The 16,121-nt window shown below is 37.3% G+C and overlaps 1 protein-coding gene across 1 annotated transcript; it reads right to left on the bottom strand.

The window, feature by feature from the left end:
• Window positions 1-3,670, bottom strand: LOC113759269 (tetraspanin-3-like). The gene is made up of 2 exons (XM_027301838.1): window positions 2,870-3,670; window positions 1-619 (listed from the first exon to the last, which is right to left on the bottom strand). Exons 1-2 carry the CDS (start codon window positions 3,380-3,382, stop codon window positions 275-277), a joined length of 858 nt encoding a protein of 285 aa, XP_027157639.1. The 5' UTR covers window positions 3,383-3,670; the 3' UTR covers window positions 1-274.
• Window positions 3,671-16,121: the final 12,451 nt, after the last annotated feature.

Raw genomic sequence — 16,121 nt, 5'->3', positions numbered from 1 at the left:
TTATAGGCAGTCAACTATTCATCCCTGAGGAAGCTAATCATTCAACCCTCTCAACCAGCGACCCAAACTTATAATAATACTAGTACTGTTCTTCCAATCTTCAGAGACAAATTCTGAGAACACGACTTTGAGAAGAACAATAAAATATACACGCATCTACAGTCAACCTTACCATCCAATATCATATTTAGTACAAATCTTTTCACCTAAATAGGGATTGTGAACGAGCAAACTCAGAAGATAGACACCAAATTTGCTTTGCATTGAGCTTGTCTCAAAAATGTATCCTGGTGGGCTGTACCTTCTCCATTCGGGTTTCACCATAAGGTTCATCGTTGTCCATCCGCTTGTCGTGCCTAAATGCTGCACAGGCCACCACATAAACAATTACCAGGATGATCAAGATAACAATGTTGATCACAGAGACCCTCCTCCAACTCTTCTTTAAGCTTCCCAGAACACCAGCTTTACACGAATCACAATTGTAGCACAGTGTCTCTTGATCATTGTTCCACCTTCCGCAATCGAGATCAGTTCCGACCATGCCTGATCCCATAATCCAAACCGTCTCATTCTGATAGACATAGCCACATCCTGTGGGAGGTTTGCAACATCCAGACTGCAGCCACCAGAAAATCAAATTAGCTCATGGTGACAAAACTAAAGGAAGATAAGCCTTTAGATGATAACAAAGGCATCAAATTACTGGAATATTATTTTGCGCTTAAGAGGAAAAATCCATGGAAAACGAATTCTTGAGCGAATCACTTGCAAGTAGTGTTACTTCTAACACCTTCCTAACCTTCAATCTCAGCAAGTAGATTCATCATTTTGCTTGATATGATGATTGGGTGGCTGCACCTACCACATAAAAACATACATCCAGACACACTGCAAGATATTTTATTGTAAATTCGTGTGTCCTAAATGACCGTGGACTGTGGAGAACTATATCATGTCTACAATCACCAACTAATAAACTTAAATGCAGACGCAGCAGACAAAGAGCGACCCTATTTATTATGAGAAAAATAGAGAAATAGACAATTACGGCTCCAACACTTGGAGCTTTCCGGGTAGGTCAGGGTCCAATTCCAATACCAATCGATTCCAACTCATAATGGTGACCCACATTAAGGTATCAAGTGTCCCATACCCAAATCCAACTCATAATGGTGATCCACAAAATTCTGCCAAATCCCCTCCCTGTTGTTACTGTGTTACCCAAAAACAAATACATTAATAAAAAGTGGAAAATAAGTTGCACATGGTAAAGATGCCTAATCTTGTAAACAACCCAAGCCTTTTGGAGCATGGCATATGATCTTAACCCCATAGCCAAAAAAAAAAAAGTATGCAGACATATATGGTCTTAGATAGTCCTTAAACAGATGGTCATGATAGATCCTCTGAACTACGAAAAGTGATTAAAGCATCGAATCTATCTTGATGCTCCTCCTCCCAAATCTTCCAGTGATTTAGTGAAGTCATTGACTAGCATTTATGTCCCATGTTGTTTGGGAGGTTGATATATTATGATGTGAATTTTGTCATGCATGATAGCTCCTTATACATCAGCCAATCGTACATTTTCATTTGCAGGGTACGAAAGATGGCATATAAGTTTGTAACCACCACTATCCCCTCCCCCTCCCCCACCCCCCCAAAAACAAAAACACAAAAAGAGGCAGCACAATTAGAAAGGAAGAAACAAGAATGAGAAAAGTAGAAAGATCAAAGATGGGCAAAATTCAAGCTACAATATTCTCGTGTTAGTGATATTTCACTTTCAGACTTTCAGTATATTCTTACGTAACCTCATAGATGAAGCAAACAAAAGAAGAACTCGTATAAGGATATTCTACAGATGTAAAAGAAAGAAAATGGACCACGTGAAAAAGCAAAACCCAAAGGTTCCCAACTTCCCATATCGTACTCGTGACTACAAAAAGCAAAACCCAGAGGTTCCCAACATCCCATATCGTACTCATGAGTCATACGACCAGAAAAAGCACAGTAGTATTCTTTCCGGGTATCATTGGTGTCCAATAGTAATATTCCCCTTTAATAGAACAAAAAGATAAAGCAGTAAAGAAAACATCCAATTCCTAAGGCTTTGAAAGGCTGATGATGAAACGTTTCCCCATTAAACGACAAGGTAGAGGTTGGTTAAAACTTAAAAAAGTGTCGTCCTTAGATAAGGATCTCAAAAGAGGACTTGTCACTTAAAATCCCTTTATGGTCTATACATACCCACCAGAGAATGTCCCTTAACAGTTACTACTACTTTTTAACCACAGAGGAAAAAGAAAGTGTACCCACTTAGCTAAAAATTGAGTCTGATGAATCTGGGGGCTTAAAGGGCCATCATCAGGGAAAAAATAAAAAAAATAATAATAGAAGAAAGGACAAGAAAGGGCTTAAAGGAAGGTAGAAAAACTAGTGTGTAAACTAAAAATGCAACCACAGGAAGGAATCAGGTCGGTGACAAAGAAATGTGTTTTATTAATATCACTTTGGCTTTTCTACGGCGAGGGGTGTGGTCTCCCCCCGGTGTGAAAGCAAAGGGGCACCTCTTCCAAGTGAAACTCCAGGTGCTCAGATCTATATCACTCAGCCACATCACCTGATCAAATCTCAAACAAGCTTGAGAGACATAAGATTCTTGACTATGAAAATCGAATTAGTTTTTCTTCTTTACTCGAATCCTTCAGACACGAAAAGGTTTTTTTTTAAAAAAAAATTCTGGGAAAGATCAGTTGAATATCATCATTCACCACCATCCTTTCACTAACAGGAACTATCAAACAAATGAACCCACCCACAGAATAAAAAAGACAGGCAAAAAAACGTAATCTTCGGTCGTTACCTCAATAGGACTGAGCTTCCTCATGGAAAACATATCAGCACTTTCAGGAATTCCACCAAAATCCTTTCTCAGCTTGCCACAAACATGAGAATCCCTGATGCAAGAACTGATCTTTGGCCAATAACTCTGACTTGTGACCCTTTCCTCCAGCCATCCAGAGTAGTCCTGCAAGTAATACTCTTGATAAACTTTATTCGAAACAGGCCTGCCTGTCCCTTTATCAGTCACAGCATAAGCAAATATCACAAAGCCAATAAGGGTTGCTATGATTACAAACATAGCCCACAAGTAAAGGTACATGAGGAAAGTGTTCCCGTAGCAAGAACCAGCAATACCAGCCAAAGAAACAACCATGATAGCTATGCCTATTATGATCAAAGGCCACTGAAGAAACTTCAAGCAGTCTGTGTTGTTGGCTCTGCTGCTCAGCCATATTCCACCTCCTAGTATTGGTATAGAGGCTAGGAAAGTCAAGAAGTTTAGTAGACCTATCAGTTGGCTGCTAGTTCTCATCTTAATCTGCTAGCTGTTGAAGTATGTTTATCCTTCAAGAATCAAGACTTGTCCTTTTTTGTAGCTTTACTCAGCTCGAGTGTGTTTCTTTCTGGAGCCTTTTTTAGTTTCTGGGATTTTGTGTTTTGGAATTCAAGAACTGGGATGAACTGGGAATTCTTGGAAGGGGGAGACGATGGTAGTAGTATTATTTATTATTATCATATAAAGGGAACATGAACAGTGGGGTACTGGCAGGGAGTGTTATTGTGTGAGTAAAGAGGAGAGAGAAACTCTGCCTCGGATTATGGACAAAGTGTGCTGGGTGAATTGGCAAAGACACCCTTATATTATTTTACTACCAATATTTTGGAGACCGTGGAGGATGTTTTGGGTCCTGACTTGATTTTCTTGCTATACCATTTTGTAGTAGTAAATTTGTTGCTACCAATTTTGTAAATCTATCCAAGAAGATGGTCATTTTCTGGACTCGTAAATTTCCTCGGTGAATGATTGAAGCTGCTGATTTTAAAGAAAGACTTGGCTGTTAAGCAGTCAGCTCATCCGTGATGGTGTGGCGGTCACGAATTGGACTCTCTTTCATGCTACTATTCATAAGAGATTTTTTTTTGGGGGGGTAATAGCTGGGGAGCCCCTATACTTTCGTGATTGTCTACTTTTAACCCCTCATCTAAATTTTGGCCTGTTTGAAATTTGCTATGTTTTCCATGAACACATTTCTCAATTACCTTTTACCTCACATATATCAAATCGCTATAATAATTTATTTACAAAAAAATTCGAAAAAATGCAATCCAAACAAGGCTATTTTTGATTGGCTCTTGAACAATTAAAACTACACATTTTAATGATTTTTGATGATTTTAAACATAAATTTGGTAGAATTTAAAGGGCATTTTTGTTCATTCATAATTGAACCTCTAAGACCAGCATCAGAAACCCTCAAAAGAGGTAACCCTTCAATATTTTTCACACCATTAGATTGAAGGGTTAACTCTCTTGAGGGTTTCCAGAGGTTCACTTATAAATAGACAAAAATACCCTTTAAATTCAGCCAAATTTATGTCTAGAGTCACCATAAGTCTTTAAAGTGTGTATTTTTAATTGTTCAAGAGCCAATCAAAAATAAAATTTAGATGAGAGGTCAAAAGTAGACAATGATAATAGTTCGGGGCTCTCCAGATTTTTTGCCTATTTTTTTTTTTAATTATTACTACGCCTGTACGAGCCAGGTTGAAATTTGGGATCTGAATCATCACGTACTATAAATCATTCCAAATACTAAATGGTTTGCATTTGTAAACTTTTTCCCTTTTTCTTTGGTTTGTTGATAGGGATAATATCAGAAACCTCCCCTGAGATTTCTTGAAATATCACTAAACTCCCTCCACATTTTGGAAATCTCTCCTACCACCCCTCAAGTGATGGTGGGGTCAGAAGTCACTATGAAAATTCATCAGTTGCCAATAATACCCTTGTTTATGCTGTGGTCTTATTCAGCTTATAAAAGGAGAAAAAATGACAATATCACTAAGCATGCAACTGTATAAGGAGCGGGAAACCATTGCCGCCTAGAAGTTGAGTTCCGTACGTGTATCATGGCGCCATTTTGCTCTGATAAGACATCTAAGTGCCCGGGAAATGCCAAGGAATGAAATACTACTTATTTGTTATTTGTAGCTTGGAGAACCAATTGAAGCTATGTTTCTGGAAATCTCTTGCTGGATATTGCAGAGGAGGAGAAATATGGCACTTGAATGAATTGCATGCGTTCGGTTGGACCGAAAGTGTGATTGTCAAAACTAAGCTGCAAAACAGGTAAAAATCTTCCATTGCTGGTTGATATGATCAACATGTAATTGGACAAAATGCAGGTGTCATTAAGCTTTCTGTTTGATTTGCCTATAATATCTCTGTTTTCCTTATATTTTTCTGTTTTGTTAGACTTGATGACTGAGTTTATAATCCAACCAGACCCTTTGTATGCTCTTGTTTTATTAAGTATTATTGATGTTGGATGTTATAAAAAATGTGTGATTTGATGATGTATGCTTGACCTTTATAAAGTTGATGAACAAAAAAGTTGATGAATATTGAGTTTTTTGAAGCTGTAATACATAAGAAGAGCTTAGCTTTGTAGATTAAAGTTGCAATACATATGACAAGCTCTAAGTGTAGTGTATACAGTTGGTTAGTAGACAAAAGTGAAAATTTAAATGAAAAGCTGGTGAGGGTGATGATGTTCATGAAAGCTGCAATGAAGGTTCTGTTTTGCAACCTGAGTTTGACTTTGAATAAGCATGCATGTGTTATAGCCCTCTGAGTATGTGATCCATATAGCAACTGATTGAGACTTTTCTTGGGAACACACTGATATGTAGGATGAGAAGAATTATTGCACATGATATTGTAGTTCATTACATGGGAAACACTGTCAGAATTCCAAATGTCGATCCAAAGAACTACCAATATATTGACCTTCTCGGTGATGTTACTGATAAGGCAATGAATGATTTGCCTGGAAATTTGAACATGCTTGTGCATATGAAATGTGCGATTCCTAGAACAACAAGCTTTATGGACATCAGTAGTGACAAATCAGTATCTGATATGTTCAAACTTCATGAGCAAGATCTTGTTATAAACTTGTACTTGCTGCACCTGGATATTATTCCTACTACAGAGGAGAATATGGTAGACAATAGGAATAACCAACTTCAGGATGCACAGAAAGACAAAGGAATCGAAAAAGCTCCTATTCTTGTAGTTGACAGTGAGGGTGATGATGAGATTTATGCTTCTAGTTCTGATGACTCTTGGAAAGATGACATGGATAGTGACTTAGAAGATGTCATAGCTGAAGATAGGGCCTTAATTTCTTCCAGTGACAAGGAGGAAAATGACTTGTCTGATTATGAGGAGATTGAGGATGCACAAGTTGGGCCTGATTCAGAATCTGACCAAGAATCAGATCCTTTGAGAGCAATCATGCTGTCAAAAATGTGGACTTACAATCCAAGAGAGGACATTGAGTTTGAGAAAGGAATGCTATTTACTAATGTGGATGCATTTAGAGCAGTGTTAAAAGACTATGCTATTCAAAAAGGATTTCCATTGGTGAGGTTGAAAAATGAAAAAAGCAGATGCACTGCTAAGTGTGGAGCTGAGGGTTGTAATTGGAGGATTCATGCATCCCCAGTTGCTGATACAACCACATTCATGGTTAAGACATATACACCTGAGCATACGTGTGTGATGGATAGGAAAAACTCAGAAGCAACATCAGATTGGATTGCAAAAAAATTAATTTCTGTTATGAGAGATCACCCAGAGATGACAAGCAAGGGAGTAAAGGCTGAAATGCAGAAGCATGGAGTCTTGCCAAGTAGAATGCAAATTTACAGGGCAAAAAAGAAAGCCTTGGAACAAATAGAAGGCTCACACAGTGAAGCCTATGGAAGGTTACCAAAATATGCTGAACTTTTGAGGATTAATAACCCGGGAAGCATCATGAAAATTCACTACGATAGGCCAAACCTTCTTATGGAGCCTAAATTTCTGAGATTGTTCATAAGTTTCAAGGCACAAAGAGATGGTTTCCTAGCAGGTTGCAGGCCATTTATTGGATTTGATGGCTTCCATTTGAAAGGTGCATTTGGGGGCATTCTGTTGACTGCTGTTGCTCTTGATGGGAACAACAGTTTGTTTCCATTAGCTTTTGCTGTTGTTGAGTGTGAAAACAAAGAAGCTTGGAGTTGGTTTTTTTACTATTTTCAGGATTTCTTTGGACCTTTTCCAAACAATATTCCACTCACCTTCATGAGTGATAGGCAGAAGGTATGTTTCCTGGTTCTATGTTTTATGTATAAGATTTCTTCCATTGTTGTTTTGCATGGCTGTCAAGTAACAGAACAGGAATTTGTTTTTGTCCATTCTCTGTTTAGGGACTAAACCTTGCATACGAGGAACAAGTGCCACAAGCTGCTGCACGATATTGTGATTGGCACATCTATAGCAACTTCAAAGTGAAATTTCCAGGATTGCTTCTAAGAAGATTTTTTTGGCAAGCAGCTAAAAGCTATGATCTTATAGGACACAATGAGGCTATGGAAAAAATAAAGAATATTAACATAGATGCTTGGAGATACTTAGCAAACATTCCTAAGTGTAATTGGGCAAGGCATGCATTTTCTGTTGAAATTAAGTGTGATCATGTCACCAACAATTTCACAGAATCTTTTAATGCATGGGTTGGTGAACTGAGAGGAAAGAATATACTTGCTCTGGCTGATGGACTGAGGCAAAAATTCATGAAGAAACTACATAAGCGGTATCAAAAAGGCTGCACATGGACATCTAGACTTACTCCACATGTTACTGGTAAGCTGAAGGATATTGCATCTGAATCAAGAAAGTGTTCATTGACAATGGCAAGTGAGAACACATTTGAAGTAGCAGATGTGGATAAGTCCTATATAGTCAAGCTGCATGAGAGGACATGTGAATGCGGGGCTTTCCAGTTGACTGGCATTCCTTGCAAACATGCTGCACTAGGAGCTATTTACAGAAGGGAGAAACTGGAAAGTTATTGTGATGCAGCTTTTTCAAGAGATCAGTATTTGAAAACATATGCATTCATGATCAACCCAATTCCACATATGAATAGGTGGCCTCCTATGGAAGATGTGACACCAGCAGTAGTTTTGCCACCACCACTTAGAAGAAGAGCTGGTAGACCAAGAAGAAATAGAAGAAGAGCACCTGATGAAGGAGCTCATGCATCTCAACACAAGAGATCAATCAGTTTTAGGTGCTCTAAGTGTGGTGCATTTGGACATAATAGGAGAACTTGTCAAGGAGCTCCTGTTGCTGAAAAAAGAGGCAGCAGTACCTCTGCAAATCAGGTAGCAGAACGAAGAGGAAGACCAGGAAGAGGCATTGCCAATACTGGATTAGCAGGATCTGTTATATGGGTAATTGTAGCAGTTGTATATTTACAGTATCTTTATGTGTATTTGGGATTGCAAATGAGCTTAGCTTTTTGTCATGATTTGTCAGGAACATGCACAAGGAAATGTGCCAGTGATTGTGTCAAGTCAAGGCAGTAATGGAAGCACTCAAAATCAAACTACTGGAGCTAATGTTCAACTTACTCATTCTGCTAGCACTAGTACTAATACCAGAAAGGTAATGCTAATCAGAAATTAGTTTCATTACCTATTGCTAACTATTTTAACTGTCAAGGCCATTAGTTTAATAGAATTTGTTGCATGGCTTCAGAGAGGAGGGCCAAATGCATGGGTTGGAACTACTGTTGCTAACAATAATAAGAGAGCCAGACGAAATGCAGCTCTTAATCCACATCAAACTCCAGCAGTCACTGCATCTGCAACAGCTCCAACAGTCACTGCCTCTTCAATATCCACTTCTGCAACTACCACTGGAACTCACAATGACAATAGCAGCATCAGTATGTGGTTTTAATTAGTACTAGTAATATGAGTTTTGCTTTGGGAGACTGATCTGGTACAGTTATATATGTAGCAATCCTCATCATCTAGAATGATGTTTTTAGATGATGTTTTCAATTCTTGTGGATTGCTATATACTTTTGCTAAGTATTATTTGTACCGTATGCCAAGTACTTATATGCATTCCCAGTCCCAGTGAACAAAATCTTAGACATATGTTTTGGTGCAATATGGTGGAATTTCAATTTACTCTTGCCAAATATGCTCTGCTGCTATCCACAGATCTTGGAACATGATGACTTATTCCATTGTGTATGGAATTTGCTAACTCCAACGTGTATGCTGTGCTTTTTTTTTAACTCTATGTCTCGGATTCCTTACCATTATGTATGAAGCCTTATTGTTATAATTGGAATGAACTTAGCAGTAAAGTATTGTTGTACTTAAGGAACTTCACCTGTGTGCTTAGAGCATTTTCTGTCAAGTATGACTTTTGGTATAACAGTAATGCAACAAATCTTGGGGGACATACGTATGAAGTAAAATACAGCTTCAACTCATTTTTGCATAGCTTAACATCATGTTCGACTTACACATACCTTCTGATTTTTTCATGTGTGACCAGTAAGGCTCCAAACAGCTTGGAACACATCTACTATTACAAGAACAAGAAAGTGTGATTGCTTTAACTATTTGAATGAAAAGATAAATTGCTAAGAGTAGTAGATTGATGATAAACAAGATGGTGATAATTGCATTCTGTCGAGGCATCAAGTTAGATTCCTGATTTGCTGTCCTTAATGGAAGCACTGCACGATCAGCTTCATTTCTTTGGCTCTGCACTTCTTCACCTTCATTTCTTTGGCTATGCAACTCTTCACCTTCATTTCCTTCATACCGCTGGAAGTAGTTGCACTTTGAACAACTAAAATATAGCTTATCCGGATTTCTTTCACTCTCTGAAATTCGTAATGTAGCCTTACGGTTGCATTTACAATACCGGTTCTTCATGCTTAATGATGAAGGTGATTTATATGAGTGCCCTTCAAAGGATGAACTAGCCATTGCTTTGCCCAATTACCTCTCCATCTACCTTACTTCACCAGCGGTTCCTTCACCTTTTAATACCAGTAGAAGCACTCAAAGTAGCCGTTGCATGTCCAACGGTCATGCAACAGTGCTGCCAGGAAAATATTCTCCAATTCATATTTTTCACCTATTGCAACTTTCTTATGTCACTGTATCAGTCAAACTAAGGGTATGAAGGGAACTAAAATACTCTCCCTCCTCCAAAATGCTTAATCTATTGTTACTTTTGCTTAGAGGGGCTGACATTGTTAAGAAAATGTCAATTCAATGGGTGGTAGGAGAGATTTCCAAAATGTGGAGGGAGCTTAGTGATATTTCAAGAAACCTCAGGGGAGGTTTCTGATATTATCCCTTGTTGATATGAATACTAACATGACTATTATTAATTGATTATCTTGGAAAGAACGAAATAATTTCGTAAAACATGTGTACTTGACTTGTACCGCACTTATAAATCTTTGACTGACTAATTTAAGCAATCCCTCAAAATTACTTATAAAAACATATTTGTCCAAAATTTGGTGAATTTCATGAGTTTTTTTTAACTTCAAGTTTTTTTTTTTTTTGGTCAGTTTTTTGGTTTTTGCTAAAAGATTTTCAGTTTTTTCAGAGAGAGAGAGAGAGATAGTGATGTGCTATCATTATTGTTTAGATTCAGCACGTAGCAATTTGCAGCAGCCTTTTTCTTCTTCCTGCTGCTTATTGTGCAATTAGCGTGTACGGCTTTCCATTAAACACATGGCGACATTAGATTTAGGTTCAAGTCTTTATTATTATACGATGGCAGTTTTCAAACGAGTAATTGATTTCGAGTAAAGACACTGCTTAAAATCCGACAGAACTGTAATGGAGTTTGCTAGCTGGATGCAATAAAAAAATACCGTACACAGTAATTTTTTGTTTTATTCTGTTGTTTACAAATAAGAAAAGCACAACCCTGCTTGGATTGATAATTTTAGAATATTTTATTAACATATTTTTTTAATACTTTTTACTTTCCTTATAAAAACTTCTAAAGGTGACAATTCAAGCAGGACCACGAGTAGATGGCTATTTTTGCGGAGAATTCGGCAATAATCACCAAATCAAAGTCAACCAAAGTCTTTGTCCTGAAGGAAAAGGAGCAGTATTAGTAAAAAGTTGAGAAACTTCCTTCGAGTGGACGGTGATCTTGATTCGTGGTCCCCTTGGGTGTGAAACTGTACATGTCAATTCTTTGGCTCTACAGTTGCAAAAATATATATATATATATATTTTTTAAGTAAGTTCGAGTAAGACCCTGTTCGGATGTACGTTAAGAGATCAAATTTTCTTTTCTACATTTTAAAAATTCAGGCTTTTCTCGAATGTCGTCAGCGGGTGCGTAGACACCCATCTGAATCGGTGATGGTTCAGTCTCCTCTAAATTCTTCTTAGATCTCTTTAGGTAAGTCTCTTCTCTTCACGACCCCAACGAAATTCAAATGGATAATCTTGTGTATAAAAGTTTCCTGTAATTATCAACTGCTGAACCAGCATGTGTTGACACTACTGATGCAAGTCTTTTTATACTCGTGGCCTTGCATGGTCGATGAGTATATTGTGAATTGTTAATCCTAAAGACCAGGTTATCTCTTCCTCACACGAGAAGCAATGGCCAACTGGTGGTAATTTATCTCTTTAAGCAATAATCCCCCGTCCCAACCGGTCGCAGGACAAGCACCCGCTCTCGTTGCCATCCTCAACAAGAAGAAGCACATCACGTGCCTAACTGATGGTAATTTATCTCTTCAAGCAATGATTTTTTTTCTGAAGTAGATGGCAGTTGTCGATTGCTGGTCAAAATCATATAATAAATAAAAAGGGGATGCAGGAATGGATTCGTGGCCTCTTCCCATACGCATCTGTGTCATGAATATCTTTTGTCAATCGCCAGACGTATATATATTGCATCTGTTCAGTTTGTACGAGGAGTGAGATCAAATCGAACTACTTTGCACTCTCAATCTTTGTCTTGCCTCGTATCATTTTCAATGCTTTGAATTAGCACTTTATTACTCTGCCAGTTTGACATTTTGTTTTCTAAATTTGACAAATTCTGGATAGAAATTATTCATCTACCACGCAGCATCTAAGCTCTTCCCCCCCCCCCCCCCCCCTTTTTTTTGTATGGATGGAACATCTAAGCTACTTATAATGCACTGAAAGATTTGCTAATTAACAGATGTACTGAAACCCATTGTAGAGGTAAAGAGTGTTTGCATCATCCGTCAATAGATGGAAAAAACATGAGATTACATGACTAGTGCCCCAGGCACAATTACATGACTACATTTTCGGTTCCGTCATCTTTAACTTAAGGTCCACTATACTAGTTTCTGTTGCTCTCGTTATATTGGCAATAAAAAGATCTTGTTATCCATTAATCTCGGATTATTTATAAACAGTGATGGACAAATCAGAAACAACTTGAAGTACAATCCTATCAAAATTTTGGTATTTGGAGATGACAAGTACAACCTAATTTTGGATTGCCATTTTTCTCTAAAATTTTTTTATGTTTTTCATGAATATAATTTTCAATCAACTTTTTACCTCGCATATGTTAATGTAACCTAGAAAAACAAAGCGTGTACAAACATAAAGGGAATAAAATGTAATTAGTAATTTAGTATCATCTAATGCGACAACTTTAGGTCCAAATAGTAGGGAATTCCTTAGCAATTAAAGAATGAGAATTTAAACTATTCATTATCTTTACCACCCCATATTTGGTGTGTCTACAAGTAAAAGTTCATTTTACTAAAGATCCTCTTCTCTATCAGTGTTGTCTATGCATGTTCGAAATGAAATACACAATTTTACTTATGGTAAAATTCTATTTTTTCCGAAAGCTAATATTGATAGAGTGCCTATATGAAGTAGGTGCTTTAAAATGTAGTTTTGACTGATCTCGCAACTAGTGATCAAAGGAAAAGAGGGGTTAACGGGAAGGGTAGAGGATAGGAGGAGGGAGAAGGAGGAGCGAGGAGAAAGAGGAAGGGGGAAGAGGAGGAAGGATGAGGGAAGAGGAAGGGGAAAAGGATGGTGGCGATGCAAAAGAGAGGAGAGAAGGGGGTGGCAGTAGTGAGTGGTGGTGTGTGATGTTGACGGATGGGAGAAAAAAAAGGTGGTAGATTTATTTTATTTAATTATTTATATTTTTATTAGGTACATTTAAGATTGTGTGTATTTATAGTATTTTTTAGGTCTTTTAGAATTAATTTTACATGTATTGTCAATGTATATGTTATCACCATTAGATATATGACATATGTAAAAAATTTGAATTTGAAAGTCAAAATTTGCTCATGCGTCATCTGTTCAACCTGATAATTTATATAAAATTTACTCTTTTAAATTTATATTATTATAGACTCAAAAAATAAAAACTTGTATAAATTTATATTATTATAGACTCATAAAATAAAAATTTGCAATTATTATGATTGGATAGATGACACATAAGTAAAATTTTAATTTTAAATTTTAATTTTATACATGTGTTATATATATCCGAGACCACAGATAGTGGATATAACATTATTATATCTTTAAAAACTCCTGATCCAAGCGGAGCCAGACTGCCAGGGTGACGTTAGCCTGTCGCTCGTCTTTAGCCAATCAAAGTACATTATACCGTTATTGTCACCCAAGCACACCAAAAATTACGGAAAGGAGCTATCGTGGGCCCACAATACTGTCATGAAACTCGTAATAAAGACTAGAACTGGAAAAGTTACCGGCTTTTGGAGTTACTGTAGGAGTTAGGTTTATTTGCCAAAAATTCTTACTTTCGTAAGAAAATGTCAGAAAGGAAATGTTGGTTTTCATTTCCTGTCAGTTACTTTGGGCTTCAAATGGGCTTTCATTCTGCATACAATCCCCTGCAGTACCATTCACCTACAGCTCGATGCACTCTTGGTCTCTTCCTCCTTTGTCCTTACCTTGAGCATCTGTCTGAAATTTTGTTGTATCTTACAGTAGTTATATTAGTATAAATATTTAATGTTTGTAAAAACATTCGAATATTTAATATTTAGTTATATTAGTAAAAATATTTTTAAATATTAATATATTTAATATTTAGTTATATTAGTAAAAATATTTAAAAATACTCCCTTCTATCACCCCTCACTCCCGATAATGTCTGCCACCGCCTTGGCCATCAATACCTTACTTAATGTTTTATTTTTAGTTTTTCCTAAAACTTACACGTATTTTTTATCGTTACTGTTGGTGATTATTTATTAAAACTTGGTCGTTCTAAAACACATGTACGACACGATTGCTAAACATATAGTTTGTAAGGACATTAATCAAATAATTGTGAGAGTTTAGTTTGAATTTTAAAGCATCATTTTTTCCCACTCCCTTTATAATATTTGAAATCTCTTTTTTGACTAAACAAGAAAGGCAAAAAAAAAAAAAACACTCTTCCTCCCTACCCTTGTAAACGATCCCTACCTTCCTCAAACTAGCCACCACACCAAACAATGAGGTTTTTTCTGGAGATACTTAACAGATTTAGCATACAAATGGTTGTTAGGTCAATCGTTTGTGCTGATCTTTGTCCAATTTCACAAAATGTAATTCACTTTTTTCATGATATAACATACTTTTAATAGAAAGTAACTACAGAACAATTTTTTATGAGCACATGGTGTGTGAAAACGATATACATGTAGTGATATGAACATTACATTTTCTTTTTGGCCAATCTTGGCCATTAACTGCTCAAGAATAGTCATCAAAATGACCGTCCCTGACGCGCTTTTGATACTTAGCATTAGATGTTATGTTATATTTTGCACATGAGATTTGTTTTGTTTGGGCCCTTATTTGCTACTATTTCTCGGCTCTTTCTTCTAACGTTTCTTGCCCCTATCTACCCAATTGCATACAACTCGAAAAGTTGGGCTCGTGGACAAATGTGTAATGTGGATCAAATAGTATATGGCAGTCGTTTCATCTATATACTAACACATGGGTCCTTGATGGGATTTTAGAAATGTTGGCCCACAAGGGATGGCAGCTTGGCAGTTGGCACCACCTTCAAATTCATCCATTTTCAATTTCTTGATGTAATTGGAAAGATTCGGGCACGAAGGAGGCAACGAAATCCTAAACTGTGCTGATTTTCAATTTGTTTTCGATTTTGCTACTGCTTGAAAAAGTGGAAAGATTTTGGTGGTTCAAAAATTTGAATTGAGCTCTTTAACCATTCCGCCGAAACTGTCACTCCAGCAGAGTTTCCTGTATCCCATAAAAAGAAAATAAAAGAGCAGCGGGTTCCGCACAGGAATGGTATTGTCTTGCATTTAATACGGGACCATGCTTAAAATGGTCCACAGGCTTGTTATAACTTGCAGAATCAGTAGTCTATTTATTATGGCTTTTTTCCCCCCCTCTACAATAGGCTATGTACGTGATAATTGTTTGCAAAATCTCCCAGCACGTATGCATCATCCGTTTGAACAATTGAACCTCCAAAGTCCAGCGCCAAAAATCTTTCGGTCCTGTGTCTGTATGTTGAAGGGTCATATCACGCAACCAAAATTATGAACCCAAGAATCTTGCAGAGCGGATCCCACTTGTGGACCGAAAAACACAACAAATCTTCAACTTATTTAATTCCAGACAAATCATGAACTTAGTGGTTGGTTAAACAAATCAAAGGAAAGTACCCTAGTTGTAGATCAAGAAATCAGAGACGCCGCCTGCTGTCTCCCTATTAGCCTTCTTCTTAGTTCTTTCTGGGAATAAAAGTATTTAGTGGCATCAGAAGATCGCCATCAACTCAACGGCTAAACGCTCTCATAAAACGACAAATGCTCCATCCTCTGTTTGTAATTGTCTGTCTTCGCATTTTGTATGGCCCCCCCACCTGCTTCCTGACCTCAGCCCCCTCTCGAGTCTCCTGTCTTGCCCTTTTCACTGCTTGCTTGTAGGCGTTTGTCTCTTATCTTTTTGCTCTATCTACGCAGAGGCATTAGCTGTACTGTTGGACGAACATGTAACCCGACTTTAAAGAAGCTACGTAAGTTGTGATAAAATCTTTAGGCCAAATTTTGGGTAGGTCGGGTTTTTAAAAATTTAGCGATCCAAATTGTGCTACGTCACTTTAACTTGGTGAGATAGTGTGGTACGATTTAAGTTAT

Source organism: Coffea eugenioides, chromosome 1, assembly GCF_003713205.1.
Source record: "Coffea eugenioides isolate CCC68of chromosome 1, Ceug_1.0, whole genome shotgun sequence".
Taxonomy (NCBI): domain Eukaryota; kingdom Viridiplantae; phylum Streptophyta; class Magnoliopsida; order Gentianales; family Rubiaceae; genus Coffea; species Coffea eugenioides.
Note: the sequence above shows the minus strand (reverse complement) of the source record. Positions and strands in the feature narration are given on the sequence as shown.